This window comes from Hydra vulgaris, chromosome 14, assembly GCF_038396675.1.
Source record: "Hydra vulgaris chromosome 14, alternate assembly HydraT2T_AEP".
Lineage (NCBI taxonomy): Eukaryota > Metazoa > Cnidaria > Hydrozoa > Anthoathecata > Hydridae > Hydra > Hydra vulgaris.
The window spans coordinates 19,250,001-19,271,951 of NC_088933.1; the positions used below are offsets into that span (position 1 = coordinate 19,250,001).

General features: G+C 27.8%; 3 protein-coding genes and 1 long non-coding RNA gene across 5 annotated transcripts in view; 2 read left to right on the plus strand and 2 right to left on the minus strand.

The window, feature by feature from the left end:
- LOC100212574 (interleukin-1 receptor-associated kinase 1-binding protein 1) overlaps positions 1-1,307 on the plus strand; it is a 1,920-nt gene extending 613 nt beyond the window's left edge. For both annotated transcript variants that reach the window (XM_065818300.1, XM_065818301.1), the window contains exons 2-3: positions 568-848; positions 917-1,307. In XM_065818300.1, coding sequence (XP_065674372.1) covers positions 568-848; positions 917-1,163 — 528 coding nt within the window. In that variant the 3' untranslated portion in view covers positions 1,164-1,307. The remainder of the gene's footprint in view (positions 1-567; positions 849-916) is intronic.
- Positions 1,308-2,606: 1,299 nt separating this feature from the next.
- On the plus strand, positions 2,607-4,963 carry LOC136090723 (uncharacterized). Its single transcript, XM_065817586.1, has 2 exons — positions 2,607-2,747; positions 3,870-4,963. Exons 1-2 carry the CDS (start codon positions 2,631-2,633, stop codon positions 4,887-4,889), a joined length of 1,137 nt encoding a protein of 378 aa, XP_065673658.1. The 5' UTR covers positions 2,607-2,630; the 3' UTR covers positions 4,890-4,963.
- Positions 4,964-7,078: 2,115 nt separating this feature from the next.
- On the minus strand, positions 7,079-10,461 carry LOC136090694 (uncharacterized). The gene is made up of 2 exons (XM_065817536.1): positions 10,327-10,461; positions 7,079-9,570 (listed from the first exon to the last, which is right to left on the minus strand). The coding sequence occupies exon 2, from the start codon at positions 9,391-9,393 to the stop codon at positions 7,153-7,155; it is 2,241 nt and encodes a 746-aa protein (XP_065673608.1). The 5' UTR covers positions 9,394-9,570; positions 10,327-10,461; the 3' UTR covers positions 7,079-7,152.
- A 9,492-nt stretch (positions 10,462-19,953) lies between these two features.
- LOC101239152 (uncharacterized) lies at positions 19,954-21,491 on the minus strand. Its single transcript, XR_010643471.1, has 2 exons — positions 21,343-21,491; positions 19,954-20,122 (listed from the first exon to the last, which is right to left on the minus strand). It is a non-coding gene; the product is annotated as an uncharacterized LOC101239152 (long non-coding RNA).
- Positions 21,492-21,951: the final 460 nt, after the last annotated feature.

Consider the following 21,951-nt stretch of genomic DNA (forward strand, 5'->3'; position numbering starts at 1 on the left):
ATTTATGACCATTTAAAGTTAAAACTTTCTTTTGAGGGGGAAATTAATGGGGTTTAAACTTTAAACGGTCATAATTTTAACACAAGGTCGTAACTTGGTGTTAAAATTATGATAAGGTTTAAACTTTAAATGATCATAACACTAAGAGATTATAGCATGAACTTTGAAATTTGTCAGTATGTATAAATTTAGTTAATGATAATAAAGCAATTTATTTCAAGAAGTTGTTGCTCTCACATTTGGGGTAAAAGTAACAATTAAGGGCTTTTTATGTTAAAAATCTAAAGCTCTTATTTCAATTGAGTATACTTATTGGAAATAAGCAAGAAGATTAAAATTTTAATGTTAATATGCATAATGTTAAATGTTAAAATGGAGTTAGCTAGGAACCTGTAAGCTCAAACGGCAAAAAATGATATTGCCTTCCCTGCAAGTTTTAAATTAAAAAGTTTTGTTGACTGTATTTTTTATTATTTTAAATTATTTTTAAATAATTTTAAAAAATTTTCAACAGGAAGTTTTTCTTAGATTTGTAAAATATTTTGTAAAATTATTTATTTTTAACAGGATACGGTTGAAGCTGTTAAGCAAAGTATTTCTCGTCGTATTGATTACATACTTCAAACTTTAAGAAATAACAATACTAGTGATGTTACCACACATCAGACGTTATCTTACTCCAAAGAAGACAATTTATATACAATTCAAGCAGAAATTATAATTGAATTTCGCGATATTGTAACATATGAAAATACATTAAATTTTTTAGTTGAAAAACTCGGAGATCGAATAAGTTTTCCAAAAAATCCATTATTTTACCATTCAACAGGGAAGTTGACCGAACTGCGGTAAGTTAAAGTATTTTGCTTTGCTAAGTAATAAGAAAATAAGGTGTATCTATTTAATCGGTCTTTAGACGTCAAGCAAGTTTAAATGCCGTCCATAATTCTCGCAGTAAAGCGTTGTCGATAGCTCAGCTTCTCAATCAGAGTCTCGGTTCCCCTATTCTAATCCAAGAAGAAGATGTAACTGAAACAAAAGGTGTTCATTTGGGGGATGATGCTGTTTCGATACAAAGTCAACTTGAACTTAACACAACAAAAGTAACAGTTAAAGTTTATGCTGTATTCGAATGCATTGAGAGGTTGAAGAAAAGTATTTAAAATATTTTTAAAAATTTTATCTGCATTTTAATATAATATGACCATCTATTTTTAATATGATATGACAATCTAATTTTTTAGAAAAAGACGCGCTTAGTTAGTTTAATTAATCCTAAATGATAAAATGATTCAAAACTATTAAATTATCGATTGCGTCTATTCATATTATATTAAGATCATCAGTGATTCATATTTTATAACAATCATCAGTGATGATTGTTACTAGAGTAATAGATTTTTATATTTGTCGTTGTCAATTTTAATATTAATGTTGAATTTAATAGTAGTGCCTACTCGTGCGTTTTGACACGAAGATGAAAGGCAGCTATTAAACTTGAAGTTTAGAGTCCCCTCAACATAATTTATAAGGAAGTATAAAAAATTTACATACAGGTATGTAATAACAATGTCATTTAAATTACGCAAAGGTAAAAATTACATTTGTACAGCGTTGCGTACAAACGTCTGTAAGTGTAATTGTAAATATGTTGTTGTTTTTTTAATTATTATTCTATTTCACTCCCAACAAAGCTGCAGGCAACCATTATTATGTTGGGAGTTACTAGAAAACAAAGAATAGAGTTAAAGTGTAAGGAAACGATTGACGGAAGACTTATGATAAAGTTCAAAGTGTTAAAGCGCCGTTGAGACTTTATTTCAAAATATAATAAATTCAGTATAAATTTTTTATTATTTTTATTGGATAGAATCAGTAAAAATATTTTTTTTAATTAAAAAGGTATAATTTTTATTAATAATCAATTTATATATCTTATAATGGAAAATCAGCAAAAAAAAAAGAACTACTTTAACATCTGAACATTACGTGACGCTTGAACTTGACAGAGGAAGACTAGTTAAAGAAATAAGCTAAACTTTGCGATTGTCGTATACCTGTGTTTTGAAAAACTTAAACAAAATCGTCGCCAATATGCCAGATTCTGAACTTATAAATAGAAAAAGAAGAAAGTGTTTTGACAAATATAAGAATATAATAATATAAGAAACGCAATCACTGTGATCAACAGAGATACCTCACTAACACAAGCTGGAGTCTGTGATAATCTTGCTAAATCGGGGTTTCATCTTAGATGTTAACAATCCTGAAGGATACATTTTAGTTAAACAGAGAATAAATTATTATCTTTTAATCATTGCAAATCCGATATTATTTTCTGTAAAATATTATCGGATTTGGTTCGTTAATGTCCAAAAGATACATAGGCCGACTTTTCCTTTCTTAGGTTACTTTTTTCTTCTGGTTGTTAAAGCGGTCCAAATACATCTAGCGGTCTTGTCACATAACACCGCTAAAAAAACATTTAAATACTTAGTTCTAGCATAGTCAATAGAAGTTTCCCTGGTCGGGAAATATCCCGTAATTGTATCTTTTTTTCGTGCGATAACTTAAAAATGCAAAAAAAAAAAAGTCACGTGATCGAAGAGAGTGCAAACAATGATTAAAAAATGGCTGAAAGCAATGTAAATATTTGTAGTGATGATTTTGACTTTATATTTTTGGATATAGATCAGAATCTTTTAGATAATGAAATAGAAGACAATTTAAATGAAGCATTAGACGAGGTAATTATAACTTCTTTTGTTACATTTATACATCTATATATCTATCTATATATATATATATATATATTTATATATATATATATATATATATATATATATATATATATATATATACATATATATATATGTATATATATATATATATATATATATATATATATATATATATATATATATATATATATATACTCCACTAGTTTATTTACATTTTCATATTTTGGTCATTTAGTTATTTCAATTTACTGTTTGTAAATGCCTTTCACAAATGTGTGTGTGTGTGTGCGTGAGTATATATATATATATATATATATATATATATATATATATATATATATATATATATATATATATATATATATATATATATATATATATATATATATACACACATATACACACATATACACACATATATATATATATATATATATATATATATATATATATATATATATATATATATATATATATACACACATATACACACATATACACACATATATATATATATATATATATATATATATATATATATATATATATATATATATATATATATATATATATATATATACACACATATACACACATATACACACATATATATATATATATATATATATATATATATATATATATATATATACACATATACACATATATTACATATTATATATATGTATGTGTGTGTGTGTGTGTGTATATATATATATATATATATATATATATATATATATATATATATATATATATATATATATATATATATATATATATATATATATATATATATATATATATATATATACATATATATATATATACATATATATATACATATATATATATATATATATATATATATATATATATATATATATATATATATATATATATATATATATATATATACACTCACACACACACATACACACACACACACACACACACACACACACAATTGTGACAGGCATTTACAAACAGTAAATTGAAATAACTAAATGACCAAAACATGGAAATGTAAATAAACTAGTGGAGTTATTTATATATCTAAGCACACCTATATAATGTTTTTAATTTATGGTTTTGATCTTTAAGGTTTTAAATTGTTGTTATTTTTAGGTGACAGCAGCTGCAGTATTTACATGTCAAAACTGTAAAAAGTTTTATAAAACTAAAGGTGGATTAACCAGACATATGCGTTCAAAACATACCAATAGAAAAACTGATGAAGTTAATCTACTATCAATTGAAACATTAAAAATATTAGTAACTGAAGCTATAAATACTTTATTAAGTGAAAAATACTATCCAGATTCAATATTAGATAAAATATCTCAATATAATAATGAAATTAATGATGTATTATACAATCAATGCAATACAATTTACAAAAAGTTAGTGAATTCAGGTAATGGTGAAAATTTTTACATGCAAACTTACTCTACACTTATAAAAGACTCTGAGAAATATTTTAATGAGCTTGAAAAACCTTGCAGTACACTTATTTCAACGACATTAACTGATAAAATTTTATATTATTACAAAAAATCATGTTCACTGAATAAACCGATTGAACCTAAGCCCATCTCTGCAAAAGAGTTAGATGGTTTGCAATACTTGGCTGGCTACGTAGTATCCAAATTTTTAAAGAAGGCTAAGAACAGTAAAAATTATCAGTCTGCAGAAAACCAAGCAATTATTGCAATTTTAAAACACTCAATTCTTGAAAAAAATAAGCCAAGCGGGCAAATACTTATTGATGCTCAAAACAGAGGTGGACTGACCTCATTAACAGAAGAGTGTCAACAAATTTTTATTCAAACAGAAATAAAATTTCGAGCTGAAACTATAGATACATTGTTGAGGAAGATTGACATTCCCAATATGGCGTCTGAACTAATTAGAAATACGACTGTCCAATGCTTTTATAATGCTATTGTTGATAATTCATGTCAGTTTAAAATTGAAAAAGAAATAAAAACAAATCTCTTAGAGAATATGATCAAATTGTACTTGAGAGTAAGAACGTTTTCGTTGGCTAAAGATGTTGCTCAAAGACAAAAAGCACAACAAAAAAGAACCAAATCAAAAGGTGGACTTAGATCAAACATAAAAAAAATATCTACAAATATACAATAAAGAAAAAGAAAGAAAGTGAGAAGGATAGAACCATAATGTACATCTAGTTATGATATATATATAATATTTTTGGAGTAGTTTCAATGCACTATCACAAATAAATATCTACTTCATGCAGCCTGAAATACTATGTCATTAAGTTATTATATATCATTATGCATAATGATATATAATTAGGGAATCATAACTAATTGTTTTGCCTGAAGTGGTTTCTGCATGCACGATTTATATATAATTTTATGAATGCTTTCGTTAACTCTTTCAGGTTTTTTTGCGTAGTTACGCCACGCTTAAGAGTGGGTGGGTGCAGGGCCAGATTAAATACCAGGTAGGCCTGAGGCTGTAGATTTGAAGTTTTTTTAAGTGGGTCTACTATTTACTAAAATTTTCACACGTAATCAGGGCCGGCTCGGACCGTACTATAGCATTCTAAAAAAGGCCCTGCGTAGCCCGATTGGCGGAAGTTTTTTTTTTAAGTTTTCATGAAGTTCGTACGCAAAATAATCACTGGTTTTTAAATCCTTTGCCCTTAAATTCGTTTAGCGATCCTCTGCGCATTATCACAAAATCTAGAATCCGGTATAAATTTTCAATAAATTAAAAACAAACAAGGTCAAACTTAAAGTTAATTTGACATTTTGCTATAAATAATCGGAACGATAATAACAGAAGGATAACATATTCGTTATAAATCAAGTTTTATGAAAAAAATCATAGTATAGCTTTTGAGCCCACGTACGTTCACGCTGTCTAGAACTGTTCGTACGTGGCCTTGAAGCAATATACTTTCGCCTGCCAAATAAACGGGAGGGACGTTATTAATTTCTCAATTTATTTCCGTTCCCCCTCCCCCTTGCTTAACAATTTTGTAGCAATATAAATATTTTCCTTATTTTTTTACTTTGACAAATTATTTTTTTTTCAAAAATAGATGACAATATGAAAAAATAACCTGTTTATTAAGAACTCCCTGTTTATAAGATTTTAGGAAAATTTTCAACCATCCTGTTCATTCGGCAGGCGAGAGTAATTAAAATTTCTACCTTTCTCTATTTTTTAGAGGGAGGTTGGGAGGGGAGAGGTTGTGCTAAAGTTTTTTGTAAAAAAAAAATATTCTAAAATTCTATTTATTTGTTGAAAAGTAAAATAAGACAATTTTTACAATTAGAAAGCTATAAATTTAAAAACAAAAAAAATTATAAAACATCAATTTAAATATTTTTTATTTTGTGATTATTATTTTACTTTAATTTTGTAAATATAAGTATATATATTGTAAATATAAGTATATATATTGTAAATATATATATATATATATATATATATATATATATATATATATATATATATATATATATATATATATATATATATATATATATATAAATATATATATATATATATATTGTTTGTTAAGTTTTACAACCATTTTTTCCACATTTGTGTTAATTGAATGGTTTTTCATAATGACATAAATGAAAAGAGTTGAAGCAATGTTTTACAACTGGATGCTCTTCCTGACGTTAACATAAAGCAGGTTGTAATGGATTACATGTTACAAGTACAGGAAAACCTGACTTGGCATAATGATAACCAGGTTATATACAGAGCCGGATTAAGCCGTTTTAGTGCCTAAGGCGCAAACACACATCGGTACCCCCTTCTGCCGGGGGCCCCTGATTTTTCGCTGACTGTGACCGCTGGTATGTTCAATATAATGCACAGAAAACAGTTGTTAACAAATATGTTTGTAGTTTGTACTACTATCACTCATATAAAACCTACAAAAAAATATTTCTGTATAATGTATTTCTTCATTTTCATAGCACTTGTTCAATTATCAGTTGTTTCTGGACTTAAATTTGTTTAAAAAACAAATTTCTTGAGGCCTTGTGGTGCCCACAAAACACTTAGTGCCCAAGGCAAATGCCTTGTTTGCCTAATGGTTAATCCAGGCCTGGTTTTATATATACATACATTTATATATATATATATATATATATATGTATATATATATATATATATATATATATATATATATATATATATATATATATATATATATATATATATATATATATATATATATATATGTATAAAGAAAATAAAAATCACAAAATAAAGTGTATATGATATAAACATATATATGATATAAACAGGAAACTGACGAATATGAAAAAGAATATGTATAATTAAAAACAGTATATTAAAGTAAAGAAAGAAGTAACACAAAATAACAAAATGAAAAAGACTTAATTGTAAATTATTTCTTTGTAGACCTTTTTTTTAAAGGAGCATTATCAACAAACTTCCATGAAACTCTACGTTTTTGCTTTTGACTTCCTTTTGTGTTCCCTGTAACAGGTGCAATAGAGCGTTGCATACGTAAGGTATTGGATTGATAGCCAAATTGAATCACAGTTGGATTATCATTTCGCCTTCCAAGACTACGCTGTCGCCCAAAATACTCCTCTAACACATCTTGATTGAAGCGCTCAGATAATACGAATGGCATTCCTTCACTTAAAAGAAATCGTGTGGATTCCACAAAAGAGCGAACTGTTATAAGTAAACCTTCATATGTTTGCCTTGAAATAAACATGCAATCGCGTGCATTTTGTGTAAAATTTCCTTTACGATTTTTAACACATTCTTTCCAACTTGAAAAATAATTTAAAAACTCATTCAATAACCAATCAAATCGAACGTCGTTAAGATCACGGTAAGGTTTTAAGTCTGTTTTTTTTTTAAGTAAGCTTTCGTTTTGGTTTCGAACATTTAAACAGTCAAAGAATCTATCCATAATTGAACAAAGTTCTGCTGTAACATGTGTTTCAGGGGGGTAATACTTATAAAGTACATTTGCAACACTTGCACTTAAAACTTGTGTTGCATATCGTACACTCATTGCAGAATAGGAATTTAGATGTACATGTTCATAACTAAGTTTTGGTAAAATCTTGAGACCATTATTAAGTTCATCTTGTACTATTTTAACTATATGGTACCATATAATACTCTGGTCACGATTCCAAAGAGTACGAGTATATTTACCATCACCAGAGTGATACATGCAGTTTCGAAATGTTTTCATTAGATGTGGAGCATCTGCAAAAAAATAAATATAACGACCAGGAGCAAATAAATTGATTGTGCGATACACAACATCTGAATCATCTAAATTGTCTAAACCACTATGCATTTTATAAAATGATCGATTAGATGAGGCACCATCTGAAACTGCAATAATTACTTTTAATTTACAACAAAGTTCTAATATAGATACAGCTTTCCAAAATGTTGGCATTATTTGAACTGCGGTAACACCATTAGTAGCAAAATAAGCTAAACAAAATTTTAGATCGCATGCAATCCCACGTATATAATATACTAGACAGTGAGTAGCTAAATCATTTACATCTTTGAAGGTAGAAAAGTTTATTTCAGGGTCTCCAAGATCAACATATCCAATGAGTTCTCCTGACGACTTGTCAAATACTAAATTATCTTGGATCCGTATTTCATCAAAAGAAAGAACAACATTTCGCTGAATATTGGTGAGATCTTTAGTAGTTTCTCTCAACTCTGCAATAACTGCTTGATTAAATCCTACAGATGGTTGAATAGCATTCTTATAATCGCGTAATGTCCGCCTACTTGGAAGTGTTAAAATATTAGTATCTCTAAGTTCATCATATGCTGAGGCTGATTTAGATGCAAGAGAAAGACAAAATCGAATTATCATTGGATGATATCTTGGCATTTTGTTAAGTGACAAACGGTTTTGCTCTTCCCAGAAAAGTTTCATAAATGGTGTCATATTATCTTGGTTTTTACTAATTATAATATTAAGGTCAGAACTAAGGTCAGGGCTGACTTGAATTGCTTTAAACTCTATTTCCTTCTGCATTCTTTCAATATTATGCATTAGCTTTTTATTTTCAGAACGTTCTTTCATCAGTGCTAGTTTTATGCGATTTGGGTGTGTGACAGATAATGGAGCATTCAAATGAGCTGGTTGATCAAGCTTTTTTGAAGTACTAGCTTTACTTTTATTAAAATTAATTTCAAAAATTGAACATTTCACACACTTTTCATTGTCAGTATTGATGACATAACAATCTTTGTGACGTTTATAATCATTAGCTTTGAACGGTACTTCTTTTTCATTGTTAAAGTCAAATTTATGAGGAACAGAATGATTTATTAGATTACTATCTTTATTACAATCTACCAAGTCACAGGTTATTCCATTACACATCTGTAAAGACTTAACTTTATTTAATAATTTTGATATTGAAATATGACGAACTGATCGAAAAAACTCTTTATACAAGTGATGATCATCAGGCAATGTCCATCCAAAAACAATTACAAAAAATTCAAGACTGCACCCAACAACAACTTCTAAATGTGGTACTAAGGAAAATGTTTGAAATGATTTAAAAGAAATGAAGTTTTCATCATATGATACAAACCAATCTAGTTTGAGCTTTTTTACCATTTTAGTTAGTTGACTGAAGTCAACTTTTTTATTTGTCTATATGTTTTTCTTCTACTTTCAAAATATCTTTAACAACAGACCTATATATTCTTTCAGGAGCTATAGCTGTTTCATGAGATTTTTTAGGTACATTAAGCGATGGAATTGCACCAAGTTTCATTGTTTTTCTACCTGTTTCTAAAATTTAAAAATAATAATAAAACACTTAATTTACCATTACATTTACAAGAAAATGGTCTTTTTTTACAATAAAGTTTTTATATATTAAGAAATATGTTTCTGGCATTTAATTTAATGAGCAGTATAGTGATTTTGATATCTTTAGATATCTCACTTTTATTTAAGACCATTACACTATAGATTATTTTTGAATTCGCTTTTTTCATTTTGTTTTCTTCAGGAAAATAATAATACTGCAATAATAATAATAATAATAATAACAATAATGACAATAATAATAATAATAATAATAATAACAATAATAATAATAATAATAATAATAACAATAATAATAATAACAATAATAACAATAATAATAATAACAATAATAATAACAATAATAATAATAACAACAATAACAATAACAATAATAATAACAATAATAATAATAATGTAATGCAATCAATCACTATTAGAACTGCTGGAAGAGCTCTTCCAGCAATTCTAGATATTCTCTAGAGAATTTACTTTAATTTAAATTCTCTAGAGAATTTACCAGAAGAACCAAGATAAAGTTTATAGTGAAAGACTATCTTTCACTATAAACTTTATCTTGATTCTTCTAGTAAATTCTCTAGAGATTATCTTTAATATAAGAAATTCGTGATTCTTAAAATTTGCAATTTTTTAAAGTAAAGTAAATTTGCAGCATTATTGCAAATGAAGATATTTAAAACAGAAAAAAACAATGTATATCTCAAGAAAATAACCTACTTGTAAACTCGATATCTTTTTGCTCAAAATGACGTTCACAAAGAAAAATATTCCCTTTTACAATGCGTTCTTTGAGATGCTTGTCAAAATTCCTACATTTAGATAAAACATTTAATATATTTTTCCTCCATTGTTGATGAAAATCGTCTGGTCGATTTGGAAGTTGAAATATTCCAATTCCTTGGTGGTTAGGGTTTCTTGTAACTCCACACTCTGGAAAAGCACAATTTGCTCCAGGCATTTGTAATTTAAGAAGTTATGAAAATAACTGTTGATATATTACCATATAGCATTAAGAGAAGTAAAATAAACTAAAAAACGTTAGTATTTTCTTCATTCGGTAAATATTGTTTGCACTTACTTTGATCACGTGATTGCATTTTTTCAAAACAATAAGTCACACCCGTAAAAAAATCTTTTTTCCCGACCAGGGAAACTTCTATTGACTATGGTTCTAGCCGTCTTCTTTACCGATGGCCAAAGCTGACTCGACATTAGACATCTTGTTTCTAGAGCAAGCGCTTTAGCCGCCGCTGCTCAATTAAATAATTAAAACAAACCAAAAAAACTACGCACAGTTAAAACAGGTTTGTCATGGCTGGCACGTAAGGTACGCCATGTTTTGATGTTTAGAAACAAAAAGAACATACCTTAAATGATTGTTAATTGTTTAAATGGATATTACAAGTAAAATAAACCATACACAGTGGTATTCACAGTTTTTAACATGAAAAAAAACTTAACTAAAAATATACCTTTAAATATTACTTTTAAGTTCTTGAAAATAATTGTCTTTTTTTATTAGTAGTATTTGTATATGCTTGTATATATGAGTTATATTTGGATGGTGTTCAAAGGAAATCGAAAATTATTAGAATGGATTAAATGGTTTAAAAAAGCAATTAAAAATCGTCCAAATTTCAACCAATCATAGCGATAATGATTTTCCAAAAATATTCTCTACTGTTCATAAATTTATACGCACGATTTTCCAAAGTTACGTACATTTGAAAATGAGGAGTTTTTCCTATTTGTGTAGAAAGAAAAATTTTCTCAAAAGAAAAATACCTAAAAAAAAATTGTTTATTGATTCGTGCAATTCTGTATAGTTCTTATGAAAAATTTAGGTCCAAAATATTTTTCATAATCAAAATCTTGATAATCCAAAATATTTTTTTTAAATCTTGATTATCCAGAATATAAAACAGAATTAGTTTTTACTAATTAAAAATTTTACTAAATAATCTTTACAATTGATTGCTGTTAAAATTAACAACACAATCTTGAAGATGTTTTTTATATTCTACGTGAGCCACTTCACTTTTGAACCATTATCAGTGAGAGATGAAAATGTGGCGAATGACTCGCTTATTGCATATTCAAAATAGGACTTATTTAAGATCAATAAATTGCTTGACGTGGCAGAATAGAGGCAGATCTTAATGCGATTTTTTAAAGTATTTAATTTTCATAGCGTTGTCATTATTTAATAAATTAATGACATGTCATTACTAAACAGGCTAAAACAACCAAGTCAAAATTTTAAAAGGTGTTTATAAAAACCAAAATCTGGAATACAGAAGCTTGTTTAGTCATGCATTGAAGAAGATTAACTATTGTCTACCATTTTCAACGAACTTCTCCCCATTGTATGGCTCTTGTTTTTTGAGGAACGCTCTTGACTATTGTTCAATTACTGGCAAAATATCCTTTAAAGCAATGAACAAATGGTTCACAACAGAAAATGTTGAAGTTTCATTGGCGGGATCAGTTCTAAAATAAGTGAGTTGGGTGGTCCACAAATGATTGGCTTATGGATAACATTTGTTAATGTCTTAGCTTTTTTAAGGACATTGCTAAACTTCTTAAAAACTTAAAAAGATTTCACGTGAGATTCAAGTCTGAAAGGAAGACCACGATTAGATAGATATTTGGATTCAACTTTACAACGAGTGCAGGGATAAATATTAGCTATTTTCATATCATATGAAATGATTTTAGAAACGAAGGCTTAATCAAAGACTAGATTTGTTTGACATTTTTTTAATTTTCTGGAAGGTTCTCAAATACTGCAACTAGGGTCTGGTGCATTACACTACTGTCTTTTGCAAGTTTTTTAGCCTCCCAAATATTTTAAACTTTGATTCAAAGTTTGGCTCTACAATTCACAATTTTGCTAGCTGCCGAGCACTTAATCCTGAGCTCTCTATAGTAAGGAAAATATCCAATCCTAAAATAAAAAAAGCATTAATATCGCATACCTATTTTAGGGAAGCTATTAAATTGAAAACTTAATTTCATGAAGATCTGAAGATATTTATATTTCACCTGGAGAATTTTGTTACTAAATTTTGTTGCTCAAATTTGTTACTAAAAGTACTTTGGTTGCACTGATAAGTAAGACCCTTGCAAAAAATGTTTAGGCGGCGTACACATCGCTTTAGCCTAGATCTGGTGCACTCTTACTAAAAAGAGAAGTATGTTATTCCGAGAGGAGGCTGAATAAGTGCGAATTTCATAACTGCGAATCTGCATAAGTGCGAAGCAGTTGGAAAGACTGGCATAAGTGCGAACTGGCACAAGCGCGAACTGGCATAAGTGCGCCGAAAGAATTTGCAAACATTGGCATAAGTGCGAACTGGCATAAGTGCGAACTGGCATATGTGCGAATCAATTGCAAAAACTGGCATAAGTGCGAACTGGCACAAGCGCGAACTGGCATAAGTGCGCCGAAAGAATTTGCAAACATTGGCATAAGTGCGAATTGGCCTAAGTGCGAACTGGCATAAGTGCGAATTGGCATAAGTGCGAACTTGCCAATTCCCCACTTATGCCAATTTGCACTTATGCCAATGTTTGCAAATTCTTTCGGCGCACTTATGCTAATTCGCGCTTGTGCCAGTTCGCACTTATGCTAGTTTTTGCAATTGGTTCGCACTTATACCAGTTCGCACTTATGCCAGTTCGCACTTATGCCAATGTTTGCAAATTCTTTCGGCGCACTTATGCCAGTTCGCGCTTGTGCCAGTTCGCACTTATGCCAGTTTTTGCAATTGTTTCGCACATATGCCAGTTCGCACTTATGCCAGTTCGCACTTATGCCAATGTTTGCAAATTTTTTTGGCGCACTTATGCCAGTTCGCGCTTGTGCTAGTTCGCACTTATTCCAGTTTTTGCAAGTGATTCGCACTTATGCCAGTTCGCGCTTGTACCAGTTCGCACTTATGCCAGTTCGCACTTATGCAGATTCGCAGTTATGAAATTCGCACTTATTCAGTCGCCCCTATTCCGAGAATCATATTTTAAAATAATTTTTGCACAGGAAATCATGTATTCAATTTTTTGCATAAATTAAAAAGAAGTTTTAATGTTTAGAAAACTGGAAATTTTTTCTTCTTTTTCGGATTAATTTAGTTAACCGATAATAAAGAATTGCAAACCGGTAGTTTTCTCAAATGAACATTAAACCATGCTTATTTATTAAATCATTTTGTTTTTTATAACAATAAATACAAAGGTTGTCAAAGAAAAACTTTTCTTAAAGGTTTTCTTAACAGTTTACACACTTAAAAATGAACTGAAGGTACTTACTTACTACAGAGGTAGCCAGAAAATTTGCTAACGTATTAAAAGTTAATTTGTTGCATAAAACTTGTATCAAATAATTGGATTAAATTAAAAAAAAACTGTGATGACTTTTCTTGGTTTTTAATCAATTTTATATTTTATCAAGTTGAAAAAATATAAGTAATATGCAAAAGTGTAATTTTTATTATAAGCGATTCAAAAATTTATTAAAAACACGTGTTTTTTTGAACCTGAAATTCCCCTTATTTAAAAAGCAAAATGGAAAAAAACTTTTAATAAACTTTTAATAAACTTTTTTAAATTAGGGACTAATAAAATAGATATTTAAAAAGTTAAAATTGAAAAGATTAAGATCTTTTCAATTTTAACTTTTTAAATATTTATTTTAGTAACGAAATGTTGTAAAATGTAAGTAAAATTCTATTTTCGCTTAGTGTAGCGCACTAATGTCCTATGCGCTTTTTTCATGCAGCTCGGCAAATAAGACAAGGGCATCTCTGATCTTGTGTAACAATATTTGAGTTGGATTATGGAGAAATAAAGCAAAGAAGGAAAACAGATAATTCTTACACCTTGTTTTCTGTGAACTGCTTCCTGCATGATTACAGGTTCCCTCAAGATATTTTAGCATCAAAAAATCAGTTTATTTTTTGGAAGATTTTAATTATTTTATCTGTAAAGAAATGCTTTATGCAGAGAATGCAAAAAAAAAAAAAAAATCGTGTTTTTTTTACGTGTTTTTTTGGTTTGGCATTTTTCTCAAGTATACTGCAAGTATGCGCGCCATTTAAAGATGGCGATCGTAATTTAGTAAAAAAAATTATAAACTTATTTAAATCTTGTGTTATTGTATCAAGAAAACAGAGCACAAGAAAACTGAGCATGGCGATGGCAGCAGTAAAAGATTTGACTGAAAAAGTAAAGATTCTTGAAAATAAGCTAGATGAAAAAGACGAAATCATTAAAAACCTAATATATAGAATTGAACATTTAGAACTTTTAGAAAGACAGAACAAAAGTGTACAAACTTTAGATAATGTTGTTGTTGAAAGCAAAAAAGCATGGAACATCGTAGCTGGAAAGAACATTAAGAAGACTAAAGAGCAAATTAACATCATCAATACTATTGCAAATGAAACAGCAGAACGAATGAAAAAAGAAAATAACATATTAATTTACGGAATAACCCAATGTAATAATGATGATATTTTAGAGAAAAAAAAGTTTGACCAAAATGAAATAAACACAATTATGTCTAAAATTAATACAGAGGATATAAAGATTAAAAAATTGACACGTTTAAGATCTAAAATAGAAGGTAAATCAGCACCAATAATTCTTGAATTAGAAAGTAAAGCCTTTAGAAATTTAATGTTGAAAAATGCATACAATAACAAGGACAAAATTAATGGTATTTATTTTAACGTTGATATGACTGAAGCAGAAAGGTACCTTATGTATCAACTAAGGAATCAAACTAAAAAACTAAATACTTCAATTACTAATGCATCGTCGATATATTATGGTATCAGAGATTACAAAATAGTGAAATTAAAACGTACACAAAATTAGCAATCAATGAGTTTAAATATTAGTTCATTCAAACCAATTTTGTCTAATCATAAATTCAATAAAAAAAACATTGCAACTAACACATTGACTAAATATGTTAAAAAATCTCAGACTTGTGATGTAATTAATTCAAAAAAACATAGTATAGATATAAAAAATAATTGTCTAATTGTAGATACACAAATGCTACATCATTAAACAATAAATTTGACTTGTTTCTATTGGATATTGCATCCTTTAAACCTGATATCTATATGATCACAGAAACTTGGTTTAATGAAAACTCAGTTACACATGTAAATGGTTATCAAATAATCCATAATAATAGATCAAATAGTCGTTCAGTTAAAACACATGGAGGTGGTGTTGCTATCTATGTAAAAGAAAGTTTTTTAGTTTACTCACCCAATGATAGTTTCACTAAAAACAACAACATTGAACATACTTGGTGTATTTTAAGTATAAAAGATGAACAAATTTTACTTGGTTGTATTTATCGGCCACCTGATGCATCTGAAGAAATTAATAACTGTATCTGTAAAATAATAGAAGCGGCTAAGAATAAAATTGATCATAATAGGTACTCTGGTTTACTTATTTCAGGAGATTTTAATTATCCAAATATAATATGGAAAAAAAATAATGTTCAAAACATGAAAAAATATGATAAATACTCCACCGAATTTGTTGAATATATAAATGACAACTACTTACATCAAGCAGTTATATCACCTACATATAATGCAAATTTAATTAATGGTAATATCTTAGATTTAATTTTAACAGAAACACCTGAACGTATAAATAAAATCCATCATAACCCAACTTTAGGCAACACTAGAAATGGACATCAAATACTTAGCTAGAAATATTTTGTAAAAAACACTACTAAAAATGAAATGTCAAATTTTGGGAAATCTGGATTTAACTATAAACTTGGTAATTACACAGTCATAAATAAAGCTGTTAATGAAAATGATTGGGAAAGTCTTTTTGGAAAAAATAGTATTAATGAGTGCTATGAAATATTCCTAAATATCTATAATGAATTATGCAACAAATACATTCCTAAAAAAAATATATACTTCAGTAACAAATTACAGCCCAAACCTTGGATTGATAGAGAAGCAAAAAAAGCAATAAGAAACAAAACAAGTTTATGGCACAAATTATTATCTAATGGTTTTAAATGTGACAAGCTAAAAGTCCAATATTTTTTAATCAACAAAACAATAAAAAATCTAGTTAAATCAAAAAGAATAAATTATGAAAAAAAAATAGCTGAGTCATCAAAAGAAAATCCAAAACTATTTTATGCATATGTTAATTCAAACAGAAAAATAAAATTAGGCATTAATATAATAACAGATAAAAATGGTTCTTTACAAACAAATCGTGATAATATTGCTAATATCCTCAATGAAAACTTTCATTCAGTATTTGTTATAGAAGATCCAACAAATTTTCCTAACATTACAGTAAAAACAAGCAAGATTTTAGAATTAGATATAGACTCAGTAATAACTCAAGACGTCGTTCGAATTAAACTAAGTGAACTAAATGTCAATAAAGCATTAGGAGCAGATGGTGTAAGTTCATATGTATTAAAAAAATGTCAAAATAGTTTTTGCAAACCTCTAGAGTTACTATTCAAAAGATCCTTAAAAGAAGAACAAATTCCACTCATATGGAAAATGGCAAATGTAACACCACTATACAAGAATGGAGATAAAAATGATCCTGCAAACTATAGACCAATTTCATTAACGTCAATACCATGCAAAATTCTTGAATTAATCTTAGGTGACAAAATAATGGATTACATGTTAACAAACAATTTATTAAATAGTAACCAACATGGTTTTCGAAAGAACAAAAGCTGTACTACTAATCTACTAGAAACACAAGATATTTTATTTGATGCTATTGAGAATGGCTGGTGTGTTGATATGTTGTATACAGATTTCTCAAAAGCTTTTGATAAAGTACCTCATATGCGATTGATGTTAAAGTTAAAATCATATGGTATTTATGGAGTAATTCTAAATTGGATAGAAGCCTATTTACATAATAGAAAGCAACGAGTAATTTTAGGGGATTGTGTATCAAAATGGCTAACAGTCGAGAGTGGAGTTCCACAAGGTTCTGTCCTCGGGCCTCTTCTATTTCTTATTTTTATAAACGATCTGCCAGACACATTAAAAAATAATATCAAATTATATGCAGATGATAGCAAAATTATAAATATTTTTAAATCAGATGAAGATATTCGCATAAACAAATTACAACAAGATATTGATAATATTATGAAATGGTCGTCATTATGGTTAATGAAATTTAACTATGAAAAGTGTAAAATTATGCACATTGGCTTTAAAAATCCATGTATAACTTATTCAATGTTCGACGCTGAAACTCAACAGAATAATATCTTAGCAACATCAAAAGTAGAGCGAGATTTAGGAGTAATGATGCAATCTAATTTAAAATGGACCAGTCATATTGATAAAGCTGTCGGAAAATCAAATCAAATGCTTGCTCTTATTAAACGAACTTTTAAATATTTTGACTCGAATATGGCAAAAAAATTATATACGACTTTTGTAAGACCCCATCTTGAGTTTGCAATCCAAGTATGGTGTCCTTATCTGAAGCAAGACATCTTAAAGTTAGAAAAAGTACAGAGAAGGGCAACAAAACTAGTACCAGCTTTTAAAAAAATGCCATATGAAAAAAGACTACAGTTATTGAAATTAACAACTCTAGAAGAACGTCGTTTAAGAGGAGATCTTATTTTTCAATATAAAATACAGAACGGTTATGAGGAAATAAATTGGATAAACGACTCAATATCTAAAGTTCAATTAAAACCTTACAATTTTCGTAGTCATAACCAAAAGTTAACAAAGGCATACTGTAAGAGTAATGCTAGATATAATTTCTTTTCGTGTAGAGTCGTAAATGCTTGGAATGGTTTACCACCACATATTGTCGAATCAAGAACGATTGACCAATTCAAAAATAAACTTGATAAATCAGATTATTGCAAAAATTATTTATTAAATACTAAATAATATTTATATACATTGAAAAGTAAACAATGCTATTTTTAAAACATTTATAGCTGTTATAGCACAACATCTTCTGTTATTGTGCTCCACAATTGATTTCATCAATTGTCACAGTGTACATTATTATTATATTATTATTATACTATTTATTAAAACACTAAATAAAAATATAGAACTATTATAAAAATCATTCCAGTATTTTTTGGAAATTATTGCTTGAGTTTTTAGTTTTAACATTGACCGAAAGCAATAAGTTTTTTTTAAGGTCTGAAGAAAAGAAAATATTCTTTATTTGCAACGATAACTTTAAATACACAACTTTAATAATCAAGAGGTCATGGCCTTCTGCCATCCTAAACGACCTCTCTGGTTTCGATACTTGAATTTTATCTTGCAAGGTATCTTTAAAAAGATATAGGTTTATTCAATTGATTCTGTACAGAATAAAATGCAATGTTTTGTTGCTATCATTTCGTTTATATCAGCTAAAGAACTTGATAATTTTTCTACCAAAGGATCGTATATAAATTACGCAACGTAAAATATATTTAAAAAACAGAAGTAGGAGATATTAAGCTCTTTAGTGCACCGATTTTCAATAAAATTAAATGCTCTACTTTGATTATTTTAAATTATTTTTAAAAATTTATTTAAATTAAGACTTTGCGAGGGAAAACTTTTTGTTTTGTTTTAATCATTGTGAAAGTTTGCGTTACGTAATTTATGGACGATCCCTAAGACAAAATAATTTGATTTAATTTTTTACATTTTTTGAACAGAAACTTAGACTTTTGATAGTTTTTTAGTAACTGTGTTTAGTTCTAACTTTGAAATTAACAAGGAATTTTTAAATTTTGATTTCTTTTTAAGGCTACCTTTTTAGTTTTTACTTAGTTTCTTACTTGGTTTTATGAAATTTAATTTGAATTAAAATTAAATTTCTATACATATTTATTTGTGTAGTAAAAAGAAAAATGTTTCAAAAATGCAAATAAAATAAACGTTTGAAAAAACCACCAAGCAACCTTTAACATACTTGTTTGAACCACATACCCTTACCAGTTTATGATACTGAGATGCTTACTTAACTAATGCATAATGCCATCAACAAAAGTTAATGATGCTGTGATGTGAAACTAATTCAACTATATATAAATATAGTTTCAAAAACTTTATAAAAATAAGTATAACAAAACATTAAATAAAATATTTATTAAAAGCATGCGTTATTATAGTATGCAATATATCTAATAAATCATACATTTCATATTCATGTTAAATAAAATGTAGTCATAAAATAATATTGCATAAAAAATTACAATAAGAAACAATTTAAAAATTCAAATTCAGTTATGATATCTTGCTAATATCTTGCAATGAAGCTTTTGATGCTGTGTGAGGTTCTTTAAAATCTTCGTTTTCTGTATCAGGTTGTTTTTTTCCTGATTCTAATGACTGCATTGTGCATTTTTGATTACTTAATCCACAGGTGCTTTCAAAAGTAACTTGTTTTGAGCTGGATCGCGAAATAGCTGCACTAATCTTGCGTGCTACATATGCGCCAGCTGAAAAAAAACAAATTTTATTATAACAAATTATCAATACATTTTCAGTCTCCTACACCTTTACACTTACTTTAACTTTTTTTGCTTGGCTAACACTGCTCCTCTAACCAAATATATATTTTATGGATGATCCATTATATTTCCAAAACTTCTACTTAAAACTAGTATATTTTGTGATCATACAAAAAAAATAATAGTGTTATGTGAATTTCACATAACACTATTATTTCTTTTGAGTGATCACAAAATATATAACATTGTGAAACTATTTTTGATTCTTATGCATTTTTTTCTCTTGTTATAATGCTTATGCATTATTGCAAAAATTTTAGCGCAAAGTGGTGTCAACTGCATTGGAAAAAAAAAACAGTTAATAATTTAAAATGATAAAATTTAAAAAAATAACAAATAATTTAGTCAAAACTAAATATGATCAGAAATGATGTTAAAGATTAGACAATTAAAGAACTCACTGGTATAATTATCTGCAATATAATTGTAAACATGCTTAAAGAATACAAAAGAAAGCATTAGAAGATATCACTGCATATCAACATCAAAATAAAAACAATACAAAAAATGTTAAAAAAGATGAAAAGATGCAAAGGAAAAAAAGCATAATATACTTAAATTTTGCAAAAAAATCTGTTTCTGGGCGCTAATAACTAAACAACTATGTATGAAAATAAATGAATCCACCTTTCCATTAGATTCTTTATCTTTTTTTTTAATCAATATAAGATTTTTACACAAACTCCAATTAGGAATCCTTTTAAAACTTTGTTTGAAATAAGGTCCCCGATAAGTTTGTTTTAATAGTGAAATCAAGGCAGAAGGTAAGCCATATAAAAACTACTGAAGTCAGTAATTTTTAATGGCTTTACTTGAAAAATTGAAATAAAAACTGAATGTTTTTACTTTTTTACTGTTTACATACATTATCTGACAAATAAGTAGAACATGAGAGAAATGCTGCTACATCGACTGACAAATAGGTAAACATGAGTGCTACGACATCGACTGACAAATAAGTAGAACATGTAAGGAGCGCTGCTTTACCAACTGAGGATTTGGGTTAAGGCAGGCAATCTATCAATTAAAAAAAAAAACTTTTTAAAGTTTTTAAACTCTTTCCAATCTCCTAAACTATTTTTTTTGTAAAAATGGTCTTGCCACTCAAGTTTAAAAAATAACAATAAATTAATCAAAAAATTGCATACCATCTACAATAAGTCATACCATTAGTAAAAAAATTTAAAACTATATGTCCACAACAATTTTAACTTAATTTCACTGAACTCTTGCTCAAGCAGCTTCACTCAAGCGTCGCTGTTGTCTATTCTAATTTGCTTAGTTTCGCTGAAATCTTAAAAAAAAAACTAATAAATCCTTGATAACTATGGTCACACGTAATTAGCTTTTTCATGGTTGAATAAGGGGTAGTAGTAATAGTATCGAGAACAGCCAAACTGAATAATCTCGAAAAGGGACTTTTTGGAATAACATCGAAATTGTAAAAAAGGAATTGTATCGAAAATCCGAAAAAGAGAATATTCTCGAAATTGTGAAAAAAGGAATAATATCGAAAAAGGACTTTCCGGAATAATATCGAAAATGTGAAACAAGGAATAATCCAAAAGTAGAATAAATAGAAGGCCAGTATTTTGCGCTTTTGAATTAAAGTGTAGTTATTATACTATATAATTGTATAATTTATACAGTATAAACTAAAAGTTCTATTAGTAGTAAAAAAATATTGAATGTTGTGTTGTTGACTGTTTATAAAACAACTTAAATAAGATATTTTGATTTTATTTACATTTAATGTC

Excerpts from the sequence above, each read along its gene's own strand:
- LOC136090723 (XM_065817586.1), top strand. The coding sequence starts at position 2,631 with ATGGCTGAAAGCAATGTAAATATTTGTAGTGATGATTTTGACTTTATA. Across the intron at positions 2,748-3,869 it reads TAAATGAAGCATTAGACGAG|GTGACAGCAGCTGCAGTATT; the intron begins GTAATTATAACT and ends TGTTATTTTTAG.
- LOC136090694 (XM_065817536.1), bottom strand. The coding sequence starts at position 9,393 with ATGGTAAAAAAGCTCAAACTAGATTGGTTTGTATCATATGATGAAAAC.